This window comes from Cinclus cinclus, chromosome 6 (assembly GCF_963662255.1).
Source record: "Cinclus cinclus chromosome 6, bCinCin1.1, whole genome shotgun sequence".
NCBI lineage: Eukaryota > Metazoa > Chordata > Aves > Passeriformes > Cinclidae > Cinclus > Cinclus cinclus.
In genome coordinates, this window is record NC_085051.1 from 953,235 (window position 1) to 969,343 (window position 16,109).

General features: G+C 40.4%; 1 protein-coding gene across 1 annotated transcript in view; it reads right to left on the reverse strand.

The window, feature by feature from the left end:
• Nucleotides 1–16,109, reverse strand: part of PPFIBP2 (PPFIA binding protein 2) — a 74,520-nt gene that overhangs the window by 16,987 nt on the left and 41,424 nt on the right. The window contains exons 5-9 of the mRNA XM_062495951.1: nucleotides 10,816–10,947; nucleotides 6,271–6,450; nucleotides 4,807–4,899; nucleotides 2,219–2,327; nucleotides 791–823 (exon numbers count right to left, since the gene is read on the reverse strand). Of these exons, the coding sequence (XP_062351935.1) occupies nucleotides 791–823; nucleotides 2,219–2,327; nucleotides 4,807–4,899; nucleotides 6,271–6,450; nucleotides 10,816–10,947 (547 nt within the window). The remainder of the gene's footprint in view (nucleotides 1–790; nucleotides 824–2,218; nucleotides 2,328–4,806; nucleotides 4,900–6,270; nucleotides 6,451–10,815; nucleotides 10,948–16,109) is intronic.

Genomic DNA, 16,109 nt, shown 5'->3' on the forward strand with positions numbered 1-16,109 from the left:
AAGATTTTACAACTGAATGTCGAATGCTCAATGTCACAGCTAAACTATTTGAAAAATCTGTAATTAGTTTTTACTGCAGGGATTCTGGAAAGTGCACACCTTGCAGTGGGTAAGTTTTAAAACACGTAAATGAACCTCACAGGCATTTTCTCAAAGAAGAGACAGGACATGCAGAGGCAGAGTCAAATCAAAAACTAAAGCCAGCAGGCAGTGGGCAAGCAATTGGGAAACTTTTTAAAATATCACAGTCCCACTAATTTCTCTTTATAAATATTAGACTTCAAAAAGGACTGGTGTCAAGGTAGAGTTAAGCACACTAGACCAAATTTTACTTACAATGTTCATTAACATCATCAAGTGTGGGGACATTTATTCAGACTTTTTTTTTTCTTAAATTTAATATGGTGATTAAAAAAGTAAAAAAAGCCTAAATCCTCCCCTCCAAAAAGAAAGGCTTTCAGTTCCATCTTTCCCGAAATTAAATATTGGGGTTTACATATGTGCAAATAAAAGAGGGTAATTTGGGTTTTGTCTCTGTTAACCTTGACAACGTCCCTTTGAAGAGCAGCAGTTTGATTTGTGAAGCTCTGACCTTTATTTCTGCAGTGAAATTTTACTGAGCAGGGCAATGCCTGCTTGCTGCAAGCAGTGAAAGCAGTGCTTCGTGTGTGTTACAATTAGACAGCCAAATCCAAACAAACATGGAATTATTGCTGCAGAATGCATCTGAGTTAACAGTGGTGGGGAAGGAGCAGTGAGGTAAAGCCAGAAAGGGAATGGCAAGGCTTACGTTTTTCTTTTAGCCTTCTCCTATAAACTTCCTCTACGATGGTAAGTGGTGAGAGCCAAATAAAGTATGTAGAAAAAGCACATATTAGATCAATTCTGCAATTTCATTAGGATATGCATTCTAGCATACTACAAGTACATTGACATCATTTTTCAGCTATATTTGAGGAAACCACCTAATTTTTTATTTTTTTTTTTTCACGAGGATTATTACTGTTTCCACTCAAATACAGTCTAAGTGCTTTCCTTGAGTGTAGCCCATGGATTTTGTAGAGGGTTTGATTCTTCTGCCACTGGAATCAAGGATAATTCCACCACAGTTCCAGAAGCTGAAGGCTGCTGAGCTCTAGATGTACTGCCACACCGCATTCAATTTCCTTTAAAATACCATAAATTGTTTGGGAATCTCACAGAGAGCACACAGTTCTATTAGTAGAAGGGTTCCTCTACCAAGCACTGCTGTTAGACAAACTAATGTTCTGGTTAGACATGCAGCTCTCTACATGCACAAGCTCTGTAGCTGAGCGCGTTGAAGTCGCTTCCTTGGAGGGAAGCACAGGAGGTTTTTGGGGAGCCCTGGGAAGGAGGAAGCACAGCACATGGAAATAAATTCACATCCCAGCCAGGGCAGCCTTGGGAAGCCTCAGTTAACACCCACAGAAGCTGTCAGAGCAGCCAAGCTGATGCCCTGGGGCAAACTGCACACAAATATTCCTGCGTGGATGTGTCGGTGCTGCAGAGGAAAAGGTCCCTATTTCCAAATTCTCCTGGCAGGAGCCCCAGGGAGGGAATATTTCAGAGAACTGTGGCACCACTGGTGGAGACCAAAGGCTAAACAAACTGGCTTGTTTGCCATTGACCTGTGTCAACAGTGCAGGCTTAAAACAGAAACCAGAGGACCCGAAACCAGCCCAGGCTGGCAGAGACACTCAAAATCCATCTGGTGCATCTTTCCTGGGAGAGGGAGCCTGAACCAGACACAGCCATGAAGAAAGGAAATAATGACTCACTTTTAGGATGTTTGGACATTGAAACATTAGGCTTTGCTATTTCTATGAGCTTTTTTTCCCCTTAAAAAACAGAAACTGTCAAGATTTTTCAAGCAAGTTTTTCAAGGCACACCTGAAAAATAAATTCCCATTGAACTGCAGGGAGTCTTTACAGTTATAAATAAAACACCAACAGAAAAATTTCAGGGCCTAGAGGATACTTATTTCAGTTTGTGCTGCCTCTAGATTGGAATAGAATTTCACACATTAAAGGCCTCTACTCTATCACAGAATTAACTGATACCACTTATCCTCCCAAAATAAATTTTAAGTCAATTCTGTTATTTCTTTGTGTCCCTTTGCAATCCTGCTCCAAGCTGCTACCAAAGCAAAGTGAAAGGAGAGTTCTGAGTGCTTAATTTTGTTTCCCCTCCTCTTACCTCTTTCTGCCACCTCAGTGTATGAGGAGGTCCTGGAGAGCTGGCTTTGCAAACGTTCTATCTCTGCATCCTTGAGAGCCAGTTGCTCCTGCAGCTGGGCTATCTCAGCCTGAAAAAGAGCACAGCAAAGTCAGAATACCTTCCCCACCCATTCTCTGTGAGCCTTTCCCAGGAAAAAGAAGATAACTGAGTGTATTGAGGTCAGTTAAACCTGCTCAGAATGTTTCACAAACACTAGAAAAACCTGTTCATGCTTCCATTGCTATTAGAGAAGCTCATTTTCCCCCATTCAATAATCTCTTGGAGAAGGCAGACACAGAGAAATGTAATATTTTCCAGGGTTTATGTAGGTGAGGAAACTCTGGAAAGCTCTCAATGCTACAAAGTTGGTCATGTAATAATAATGACAGCTGTAGGGAACACAAACTTCGCATGAAGATCTCTGAAAGATATCAAAGGATTTTTAAACAGATAACAGTTATTTTCAATCCCAATTATAAAATCTCTAAATATTTTAAAATATTTGTAAATTATAAATAATCCTATACTAATAAGTTATACTTATTAGTTAACTGAGAATCTATTAATGCTGAGTCTTCTCAGCAAGATAACAAAACTGGTTTTCCTCAAAACAGCAAAAAAGGATAGAAGGAGAGCATGGCCTGGAAAACAATTACACACATGCAACAAAATACCATTGTTCATTTGCATTTACTGGAAATTTAGGGCTGCCACTAGATTTGGATAGAAAATCCCACATGAGAGATCTCAACAAGACAGAGGGAGAAGAATTCTGTGATTGTCCATCTTGAAATGCAGTGATTCTAATGTGGTTTTTGTGTTGATGAGAAAGTAAAATATGCTGTGAGAAGTTTGAGTCAGCAGTTTGAAAATATTTTCTTCAGAGGACTCAAAACCTCTGTGTGTCAACATTCTGCATTTCCCCTGCAAGAGCACACCAAGCCTCCCTGCAGATAAAGGCCAAAAAAGAGGGGGGAAAAAAGTAAGGAAAAAGTAAAGAGGACCAAAAAAAATAATAAATGCGACCACCTTCTCAAAATATTAAAATAAAGCAGAAAAGATGCAAAGCACCAAACAACATTATCCAAATGGGGAGAAACACAGATTAACTACTACACAAACTTATTTTCACCAGGAAGCAAGCGGTTGGATTGCAGGATAACGTCACCACTCTGCCCAAAATTCCACGTGGAATAGAAGAATCTGCCTTGCTGCATCTCTGAAGGGCTCCTGCACTTCCCACGGACTAATCTGCTTTTTATATCCAGCCGTGGATATATTCCAACTTCTCATCTAAGAAGCTGGAACAACAGGAAGACAAAAGCTTGCAGACCTCTTAATACCAGATCTGGATTTGCCTCCCCTGGTCTACTTGATCTCAGAGCTCTTTTAAAAGCTCTCTTTTCCCTTTATCTCTAATTCCTGTAATCTCTGATTATTTTTCTGCTTCCTCCCCCTTTCCTTGTACTTTCTTCCTTTCCAGCCCTGCATCTTCTCTCCCTCAGTGGGTTTTATGATTCTTCTTCTCTATTTTCCTTCTGCTCCTTCATTTTCCTTAATTTGTATCTGTCTTGGTTGCTGGCCACACACTGCTTGAGAAAATATTTTCTCAAAGGCTGTTCATCTCCACCATTTCAAAGAAAATATTTTAATGGATTGAAGAACTATTATCTAAATGAGAAAAAAGACATGACAGCAGCATTCTGTTATTCATCCAAGAATTCTCAGAAGAATGAAATGCTAATAGAAATAATATCTGTTCGTCATGTCTGGATCAGCATTAAATAAAAAATTCAGTTTAATAATTTGAAATGTTTCTCTGAGACTCAACCACAACTCAAGAGTCAGTCATTCATATCAACAGGGATTATTGCACAAATGGAAGGAGATGTGATTAGAGCACAAGAAGGAAAAATCATATGGTGCTTTTTAATCTGGTGGGAAAGGGTTAAAAATTCAAATGAATAATACCAGTGAGAATGCTCCTCAAGGAAAAAATTAAAATTATGGGGAAAATTATTAAGTGTTTCACATGTCAAATTTCTCCAGATTATGATCCAAGAGCTTTGCAGGATTTAAGGTCAATGGAAGTGTAAGTGATATACAGAAAGTCAAAGCAGGTGAGCTAATGGTGGATTTTGGGCTTAATGTCTATGAAAACAAATTCCATAGTAAGAAAACACCCAACAAATTTTGCATGTCTCCTCAGGCTGGAAAGTACATCCCACTTGGGCTTGTCACCTTTACACAAATCAAGGTCAGGAAGCCCTCAAAGATGCCATTCCTCTGGGCAGCTCTTTGCAAGTCAAAATGCCTTTTGTGGCTCCCTAAAATAAGAATTGCAGGAAGTACCAGGCTGAAAATTGTATGGAGGTTGCAAAAGGCACAAAGAAAGCTACAACACCTTCAAACCAAGATATTTATTCCAAAGATGGTTAGAGAAAATTTGACTTCACAGCTACCGTGCCACAAGGTAAATGCCAGAAAAGTAAATATTGATGGGAAGTGGAGCATATCCCTTCCCAGCTGATGGAAGCCTGTCAGAAAATGCCAAGGACTCTGCTTACTTTAGTTGCTTTCAATTTCCACTCGTACTGATTTCTTTCATTTTCCAGTTCTTCCACTTTAATTTTGAGGTGCCTGAGTTCCTGTAACAAACCCTGCAGAGGAAGAAGGAGATTAAAGGTAAAGTTTTTCTGGCAGATATTAATTTTTCACAGTCCTGAATTACAGACCATGCATGAACAACACAGTATCCAACACTGAACCACCACATTAAAAACTGTGACCTACTCTCAGCAGCTGTCCCGTAAATGTCCCTTCTCCCACTTTTTTGTATCTTGCTCATTCTAAAGGACAGTATTATTAAATCCTCAATGGAGCTCTGACACGACAAAATGTCTTAAAATGAACTGAGGAAGGGAAAATTTGCGGGAGTGACCCAATTTTATGTATATATTAAGCACCACACTAGCATCTTGGGTTACATTAAGATTTATTTGGAATGACTCCCAGATTTGACCCTCAGATTATTTCTCCAACCTACAGCTTGTAGTTCTGACAGTCCATTAAGCAGTTCTGCACAAAACCAAGCTCAGAAGCAACAGCATTCTTTTCAAAATAGGTCTAACACACAAAATAGTTATTTCTATAATGTAAAGCCTATGAGAGAAATTACTGAATAACTCCCTCACAATACAAGCAGATTACTTATGAGTTCTGGGCACACAAATTTTGAATGCCAAAGAGATGTGGCAACAACCTGATTTGAAATCAAACATTAAAATGTTTTTTTCCTAGGCATACTAGTATCATTCCACATTCAGTGAAATGAAGCCATTTTTGCAAAGTAGCTTTTGTTTTGCCACATGACACATTCTTGCTCAAATACAACCAGGATCTGTTTTGTAAATTCTGGTACCTGCCAACGTCAGGGAATAAACAAAATTGTGTTGGATTTGCTATTTTAAAAGTACAAGCAGATCATTTTTATTATGGCTCTTTTTATTGGAAAAATAAAAGGCACATGTCAGTCTTAGCTGATATTATTTTATTCCTGTGTTAAACTTCTGAGAGATCCAGGAGTGAATAATCTGTGTTCAGAGGAGCTGGGTTGGCATCACCATGAGGAAAAATAACAAACTACCAAACCATGCCAGCATGCTGCACATCAGACAAATCTCAACCCCCAGATCCAAAAAACCCACACCCCACCAGCACCACAAACTTCCAAATGAAATGGAAACTGTGAAAAATCTGAAAGGGGTGCTTGGGTATTACAGATTTCTCTGCTTTAGTAGGCAGCCATCAACGGTGACCAAATTTATCCCAGTAATTGGGGTGGAGAATCTGGGCTGGGATTTCCCCCCCCTGCCCTGGTCATTTTTTATGGCACTCTCATTCTTTGCTAATGAAAGCCACGAAGATTAATGCCAAAACATTCCCAAGGCAGCTGTGGTTAGTGGAATTTAGTTTGTGCAAGAGAGAGAAGAGGCAAAGCAGAGGCTTCTGCCAAGGGGTGCTTCTCATACTTCACACTGAGAGCAATTCTTCTGGCCCAGAGCCTCTACTGATCTTGCACCACTTTGGGGACCATTAGGGGTCAAGTCTGGTTTCCTATCTTGAGACTTTCTTTCCTGGATCCTACTGTTAATTTCTAGCTGCAGTCTACACATCTGCTCCTGTAGGTCACTGATCAGGTTCACTACTGACTGAAAAGGTGGGAGGAAAGGAGGAAAAAAAAAGACAAAAAATAGAAAAGTGAGAGAAAAACATGATGCAAAGAATATATTTCTACAGTTGCAGCACATGAAGCGCATCAGAGGCAAGCTTAAAAAAGACAGAGTATGTGTTTCCTTTCTGATAAAGCAGATGTGAATGAGTATAAACCTGGAATATTGCACAAAGCCACAGTTTACATGGAACAGAGTCTACATTCCAGACTAATTCATGAGTCTGATTCTGAAGTTAAGATCAGAAACTTTTTTTGGAAGGTTTTACAATTATGTGAGGGACATATTTTGGAACATATTTGAATATGCTGGCTCAGAGGTACACTTGCTGAAATGGGACTTGACTGCATTCATTTGAACTTCCAAATCATCCAGTAGGAAGAAACTGCCAAGTGCTCAGCTGGGGCCATGGCCTGCTCTTTCAAAATTTACACACAGAATTTACTAGCAAACTGATTCTGTTTTGCAGCACGGGGCAGAAATAACTCCAGAGCTCTCTGTCTGGGCAGGATGTTGATGTGGAGGAGGAGTGAAGGAACAGATGCAGGAGGATAACACAGAAGAAAAAGTAATTGTTTTAAAGTGCTCCAGTTTGCTGGTCAGCTTCTTGGATTTGTGGGTATCAGTGACACACACACACACACAAAAATCCTGCTTAGGAAGTAAATAAAAGTCAGGTATGACAATCTATATGACATTTCACCTGAATTCCCCAGCTCTATAGCAAATAGCACTGAGTGTATTTCCAGCTATCACAGGTTTGTAGTGCCTTTCTCTTAGATGTCATGTGCATTAATAACACAAGTTTTGTGGTTTCTCAATCTTCCCAAATAGAACAAATTTGAGGAGCTTAATCCATCTTCCAAATGAGAGAAAAATATTTCAGTGGACACAATAAAATAATTATTAAATAATTATTTAAAATACTAAATAATTATTTTTATTATTTTCTTCTCTAGAGTTGCCAACAATCCTCCTGTAACCTCAACTCTGCAGCAAAATCAGGAGTCTTAGAGCAAGGACAGGGCAGTAACAGCATCCACATTAAACATTCAGAAAGATTTACCTGACTCATTCAGAAGAATTTCACACATCTGAGAATATTCTAGCTCACTGTGCTTAAGATGAAATTCAGAAAAACCATTACAATACATTTTACTTAATACATATTATGCTCAGTCAGGATCACAGTGTCTGATACTCACCTTCCTTCACCCAACAAACTTTTAATGGACATAAACAAGGATTAGGTTTGTTTTTTTACCATCCTCTCCACAGTCAGGTGCCTCCCAGAGCAGTACCAGCAGGGGACTGGACCTGGCAGGAAAATTTATGAACACTAACCACAACACCTTGGTTCAGATGGGCCAGCACACCAGACTCCCCAGAGGGACTCAGTGGCTCACTGATCAGGTTTCTTTGGAATTGCAAGCAGCTTTGCACTAGATATTTAATTCAGAAGTTACAAGAGCCATAAAATACTTGCCAGCAGCTTGCAGCCAAACCCTCAGACTTCTTCCATGCCACAAAAGGAAGGAAGAGGACAGACAGAAAGTCTCTTTTGTCCATGTTCAGGTAGAGCAGCCATAAACCTTTTAACAATGCTGCTTCCTCATACCTTGCTACATTAAGAAAAACACATTTTCAAAATTTCTGAGGCTTCTCAGGTACAGAACCCCCTTAGGTGAGACTTCTGGAACCTTCACAGCATTACTGTGACAAAAGTAGGATGTTATTCCCCAGAAAAGGAATTAAAATTACAAAGCCAGGAGTGAGATAGCCCACATAAAAGCAACTATTCTCCCGGCCCCTCTGTAGTGTATATATAAATAATTGGCACTTTATATTTAGTACGTGCTTTTGAAGACCCAGAGACAAGTGGCATTCAGTGTGAAATCAATACCTTTGAGAGGAGCTTAGAGATGCTTGATAAACTCCTTGCTGCTCACTAAAACCAAACCTAAATGACAGCTGCACAAGATGAAGTGAAACAAATCTTGCACATTAAAAGTCGCTCATATTTAGAAGGATGCCTTAATTTGCTTTCTTTCCTCCCAGAACAACCAGAAGAATAATTCTATAGATAAATTCTATGTGTCTGGAAACAGCTTCTGGGAAATAAGCTGACACAAAATTAGAATAGAGAGAAAACATGGCTGAACTGCAATGTCACATTTAATTTTAAAGTTTTTTTAAACCTCATTATTATATTTAGAAATATCAAGGTCACCCATGAAGTATCATGAACAAGCTGTTTAAAATGGTTTACATGCTGGATGCCAAAACTAAGAGCAAACTACAGGTAGACTTTTAAAATTATTATTATTATTATTATTATTATTATTATTATTATTATTGCTTTTTTTTTTTTTGTAAAAGTGGTTTCTTCATCAGAAAGATGTAGTTGGGCAATGGAGGCGAAGAGTTCAGGAAAACAGAATATTACCAAGTTTAAGCAGCTGCAGTCCAATAACGTAAAGAACATTAATAAATTTCATTCTGATGTTTGAAATCATGTCTGTGTTGAAAAATTAATATAATTTACTGGAAAAGAGCAGAAATAGGGTCAAAGCATTAGAGTTCAACTCAGCATCCAATTTGATTGAAAGCAACTCCTGATAAATTTGATCAATGCTTATTCAGGGACATCTAAAATAAATACACAAGTAGCTCAACAAGCAAACCAAAACGCTTTTTGTTTCCCACAGCTTTCCTTGCAGCACCCATTTTCCTTGCTCTGCACACACCAAGGTTTGCAACTTTCAGCATGCCAGAAACCCAATCACACCCTGGGGTAGTTAATAATTCAGCACCCACTCAACACAGCAATTCCCAACTTTTCCATCAGGTTAGAATCCCTTTTTCCATCCTGGCAGGGACGTGTCCTATCACTTAGCAGTACCATGAAGGCAACCAGGCTGTTCAAGCTCAGCTTTTCCACCCCAGGGAGGCACACACCTCCATGCAGCAGCAGAATTTCACAGCTCACAGAACCAGAACCCCCAAGCACTCAGGAGCCCAGCCCATAAAAAATGCACCCAAAAATCTTCTCTGCTTTGCAGGAGCCAGGCTGGCTGTGCATGCCCTGCAGTAATTCAGGCATCCTCCCCGCTGTATTCCACACGTCATGGGGAGCACTGGGAGCACCATCTGCAGCCAGCAGGTGCTGCTCAGACCTGCTCAGATTTTCAGGTACCTTGGGAGTGCTCAGGCCCTCTGTACACAAGGCACTGGCAATTATGCCTGAAAGGGCACAAGAAGGGCCACAGGTGGAAAAAAACCCAGCAGCTGGTGCCTCTCTGGCTTGCAAGCTCTGCCAGAAATCACTCTCTTTATGTTATCTTTGAATCTCTAAAGAAAACTTCAGAGAATAAATAAGTTGAAAGCAAACACACCCTAAATGAGCAACGTCACTGCAGGCAAAGTACTCCTGCATAGTTACCTGCTATTCCACTAGCAGAGCTATGGAGAGCAACAGTTCCTAATACTGCCTGGATTTCAAATTATCATAAGTCAATACGGGGCAAAGTTTAGATTTTAATTTTTTTTTTTTCTTTCCAGTCAACAATGCATAAATCTCTAGACCCAGTAACCCTTCCTTTCCAGGCAGTCCTTTCCTGCCAGCTTAGCTGGTTCTCTTACAGAACAGGGCAACACATGGCAGTTTGTATGAATTTCTCTCTTCCAGGGTTGCTTTCCTTCCCAGCTCCCACCTGCTACTCATCACCCTGACATGGATGTTGCTCAGATTAACTCCCTGTTTCATACTCTCTTTCTTAACCACTACAGCAAAACTCAAAGCTCCTTTGATGTCCACAACTCTCCATATCTGAAAGGGACTACAGTTCCAGCCCATGATATTTTTTGCACTATTTATTATGTAGCCGCAAGGGGAAAGACACATTTGAGGCAAATGCACTCTCAAGTGCCACAAATACATTAAAATCCCCAATTTCAATGCCTGTGGCACCCCTGGCACTGAGCTGAGTCTTTTCTGCCACAAAATACAAGGGAAGAGCTCTGGTAAGCCTGGCACAGCCATGTCAGCCCAGCTGCCAGGGAAAGGAAAAGGTTAAGTGAACACCCATTGCAATAAATGCTTCTGGAAGGGACTTGGCCTTGATGAGAGCCAAACAGCAACTTCTGAAGTATAATGAGAGGGAGGAAAAGAAACCCCATCCCAAAAATGCATGAGCCCACTGCTCACTGAATTCACAGGATCAGTGATCAGATGGAAAATCCTGTTCCGTGCTGATTTCAGCCCAAAAGCTCAGGTGAGTGACAGCACACCATGGACATGGGATGGAAAAAAAAATTTAAAACGAGCTAATGAAAAAAACTCACCTCAGCTTTGTTCTGTTTCTCTTCATATTCACTCTGCTCCTTTTCCATGCCAACCAGCTTAATCTTCAGGTCTGAAACTTCAGCCATCAGATCCAATTTCTGAGTCTCGAGCGATGTGCGACTTAGCAGCTCCTGAAAGTAAAGCAGAATATTGCCCCCAGTTATTTATGTGAGTGCTGACAGACTGCCATGTGTTTCATTGGCAGGTCCATATCAAACCCTCACTTAGAGCCTCAGCGTGCTTCTCAAGTGCTGCACTTCTTTATTTTCATCTAAATGTTCTGTGTTAATCACCAAACCACTGTGTCCCACTCCTTATTTCAAGAAAATGTATGGCAAAGTTAATCCCTGGGCTAGACATGAAATCAAAAACAATACTCAGGTTGAACAGACACAAACCTACATAATGGCAAATTACAAAAGAGTTGGTGTCTTCCTAAACCACTCATCAGCCAAAGTCATGTTTTAGGATTACCTTGTAGACCTTCTTGTCACATGCCATCCAATAAAGGATGCATAGCAGAATGAGCACCTTAACTCAGGCTGAGTAGCAGAGGCAAGCAACACCTCTGCAGTTACACCAGGAAAGAACAACCTACACCCCCAAGTACCTGGTGGCTTCCGAAGACTGCACAGCATGGAGGGAACTGCTGTGAAAGAAATGTCCTAACTGGAGCCTAGAAGGCAATGTCTAAACTGAGGAACACTGGGAAGGAGAAACAACTAGTCAGGGCTTTTGCCTGTGTGTGCCCCAAGCTGGTTTTCCAGACTGCAGAGAAGACATGCTTTGGATGGACACACATCCATCACACCAGTGTGTTTGGAGAGCAGTCAACCTTCACACCTTCACTGAATCTTCCATTTTTCAGGAAAGCCAAGGCAAAAAACCATCCAAAATTTAACAGAGTGTATTACGTACATCAAATGCCTCTGTCACCCCCGTTTTCAAAAGGAAAAAAAAGAGTTTAAGCCTCACTGGAAAATTCACACTTAGTTTTCCAAGTGCCAAGTTGATTTTTAACAAAGAATGTAGGCTTCCAAATGCTTAAAAGATTTTGTGATAATTCATAAATCCCATTAGTGTGTTGATCATATGAATCATACAGGAATCACAGCAGACTGTGCTTTGAATTACATGGATTCATATGATTTAACTGGAGTTGCCATAGTTAATCTGGATCTACACTGATGTAATTGAGGGACCAGAAATCACCACGTCCATCACCCTTTTCTCATCCCTTCCTCTGCCCCAAACTGTATAGTAGCACATTGTAGACCATGGCTTGGAGAAACCACAAAGATTATTTCAAAAATTACAGAGTTAAAGTTTATTTCAAAATCTGCTCTGCATGTAAGTCATTTTAGTCTGGTGAGGAATATCGCACAAATTAAAAATAGTACTAAACTTGCATCTGTATTGCAACACCAATTATCTAAGCCACCCACTATTCCCAATGCCATGCCCATTCCTGCTGACATTGGCAATATTTGTGGATGCATGGGAAAATAAGGAGAAATGTAGACTCATGGTTTTGGCCTTTTTCTTTTTTTCTCTTCTCTGAATGAAACAAATCAAGCACTAATCAGGAAAAGATATTGCATTAACTTTCTTACTGAGAAACCCCAGGAGGCAGTCACTTAATGAAATAGCAGGAGGAGCTGCTTTCTACAGATGTGATTAAAAATTACAATTATAATTACAAATAACTCCTCTGTCTTCCAAAAAAACCACTATTTTGCAGGAGTTTGAGAGGCACATCCCAGTCCAGACTGGAACAGGCTCTGCACAGCAGTTAAGAAGCCAGATTGCTGAAGGTTAAGGCAGAGCTAAAAATGGGAGCTTTGATATGAAATAAGGCCACTGAACATCAGAAACAAGAGCAGGATGAGGCAACTCTGGCCCCATGGACAGACTCTATTCACTCTTGAGCTAAAACAATATTTAGAATTTTTTGGACCCTGACATGGTGCTCCATGATATTGAAGGAAGATTTCTTAATAAGGCAAGGAGCCACAGCATCCCTCTAGGGATTTTAAACAAAAGATCTATACTTTGAGTGCACCATCTAGCATTACTCTTTATTTTTCCTACAGACCCCTAAATTACCCTCAGTCATGCAGTGGAGAGCAATCCACACTCACTCCTCTCATCCCAAATTCAGGAGCTCTGTGTGAGCACGGAGGCACCACCTGGTCCAAGTGAGCACAAAGGCAGCTCTTTGGGTTAGTTTTCCTTTTAATCAGCTCAAACCAAACTTTGCCATTTGCTCTAAAGCTGGGGAGTCAGATATTCTCATCTGGAGCAAACTGGCGTAAACATCGTGACTTCAAATAGGCAGAACAGCTAACTAGCCCTGGTTTGTTTTCAATGGAGCTCCACTGATTTAAAACAGCTGATAATTCCTCTTGCATCCAGAGGACCCAACTTATGCTTTGAAAGCAAGTGCCGTTTGAAGTAAATGTCTCCTCTCCAAACAGGAACATCTGGAAGCAATTATTTTCATCTTCAAGCAGATGCTCACAGTGAACAGCTCATTAAGAATGTGAACCATTTTGTTACAGAGAAATTATAGTGTATTTCAGCGGTATGATGCAACTTGAATTCGGCCAGAATAAATACGCAATTGTAAGAAAAGAAAATACAAATTTATGTTTATGGTTTCAGAGCTCAAAGATAATATGAGACAGGCAAAATGGTAATTTAGGCTGTGGCAGCTTTAGGAGGATCTTAGCTGAAAAACAGAACAGATACAGAACGTATCCTAGGAAGTCCTTTTAGAAACAAGATACTGGTTTTTAGTTTTGAAATGTACTATATACGTTATACCATCTAAGTGGAATTTACCTTCCTAAAGTCTTTTTCTAAACTTAACTTTTAACTTTAGAAATTGAGGAGGCATGCAGAAGTGATGATGTACATGTATCAGACATATCAAAGAATAGCAAACTATTTCCAAAAACAACATGCTTTTTAAAACTCACACTGCCTATTTCTAAAGTACTTAATCAACTTTTCCAATATTCCCAATGTAGTTGCAGCACATGCTGTATATCTCACTCTCACATTTAGTTGTCTTGAAAACATGTAATTCTTATAAAACAGTTTATAAAATCTAACATGACAGAAAATAGGTTGAAAAGAGGACGCCACAATTTTCTAGGCTCTCAGCTACAGGCATAGAAAATTCCAGGATATTAAGCTCTCCACAAAACAGAAGAAACAGTCATGCCATACACTGATTGAAAAACCATAAGTGAGATTTTAGTCAAGTGAGGAGGGGAAAAAAAACCCCAAAGATCCCATTTTGCACTTGTGCACCGTACAAAATACAACATTTGAAAAATCCCTTACTTTTCACCCTTATTAAAAGCCTTAAGAGAGACAGACAAACCGAGTTACCTACCTGGGAAGCAAAATCCAGCCAGAAGCAGCCCTAATGAGGGCTGCACTTCTCAAGTGCTGTGTGTCAGCTGTGGCAGAAATAAGATATTTGCTTAGCTGGAAACACAGCTGAAAGCCATGTACGTGTGCAATCACCATGGCATGGTGCAAGGCAGGGAATTACAGCCCTCCAGTGCATCATTTGCCTATTTTATGGTTAAGGCAGGGAAAGGACAGAGCTTCCTATAGCCCTGCCAGCTTGGGCAGCCCTTGGAGCAGATTCCTGCCCACGTTAACTGCAGAGGAGCAAAGCACTGGAATGCTCACCTGGAGAGATAAAGCTTGCACAGCTTGAGAGCATGCTCTGAAAAAGCTTAGGGCTCAACCAGAGCAGCACAGAGCACGCTTCAAAATCTGAAACACTGAGCCAGCTGCTGGCAAGAAGCTCCTGCGTGCTATAAACAAGTGCTGAAATTCATCTAAGGTCAGATAACTCAGGCAAATGAAAGCTGGAGGAATGGTTTTTGCCAGCCAGCAGAGTTCCTGAGGAGCAAACATACACACCAGATTTATACCCTGCAACCAAGACAGGATTCTGGCTCCCCTGGGCAGGAGACAACTGCAAAATCAGAGCAGGTACACACTGTTGGATTCTAGCTCCTGCTCTGATTCAGCTCCCCCCTGCATTCTTTTAATCCACTTTTTAAAAAGGTTTCCCTCTGTCTGGCACACCTTCCTCAGGCCCTTGCACCCAGACAGAGGTGGGCCATAAATTGACAGGTTTACACCCAAACATTTCAGTTTTTATGTGTATTTTTTAGGACACAAAGAATCCTAAAACCAAGTCCTTCATACTTTTCAAGAGAATTCACTTCATTGAAGACACAATCTTGTTCACACAACAAAACTATCCAAAAAAAGTCCCCTAGATTGTGTCAGAAATAATTTGGAAGGCACAAAGATGTGGTCAGACCACATCTAGGATTTGATTCAGGAAAGATCCTGCTACCCAGACCAGAATTGTCCTTGGCAAAGCAAAGTGCTGTCCCTTATTCCAGAGAGCTTCCATGGAAATTGCAATCTGTTAAATAAATAAAGTGCAGCTCTGGAAGAGCAAAGAGATAACAAACTAGAATTCCTGATGATAATTACCTACAGATGCACGTAAAGGGACCATAGAGGTGAAATCTGTGTGTGCAGAAGGTTCATTTTTCAGATGGACGTGGCACAGCTCTCAAGTCTGACAGCACATATTCCACAGCACCCATGTGTTTACATTAGGCATGGCTGCTACTTCTGTTATGGGGCAGTTTAGGGCAGCTTAATAGAGCAAAAATTACTTCTGCTTTCCAGTTCTACAGCAGGTTGATAGGAGATTCCCCCAAGGCCCTCTCTCCTCTCAAAAAAACCCCACAAAAAACAACCAAAAACAAACATACAAAAAAAATCTTTCTTAGAATTTTCTGGAAGAAAAGCTTGTGTCATTTATTTAGTAATGGCACAAAGTAACTTAAAACAAAACACACACACACACACACACACACACACACACATCATTGCTCTCTAGAATTGGCTGTAACTTTACAATTTAAAGCAGTTGATATACTGGAAATGGACTGTCACAGCATAAATTGCTTTCCTAGGATAATTCTAGGAGGTTTTTTTTTTAATTTTACTTCCAGACATCTGCATTACAATGTGCTAAGGGGGGAAGCAGGTAGCTATTCACATAGGCCAACCTTTCCATCTCCTTCACACATTCAACAGCAGGACAGACACCCCAGTGGAAGGCAATTCCATGAGTTTAAATGTATGTCCTGCTCCCAGTCATGTTCCAGAAAGATTTCTGTTACCATTTACTGTGAAGGATGACCTTGTTTCTTGGCCCAAACCTGTATTATACTTCAGGACT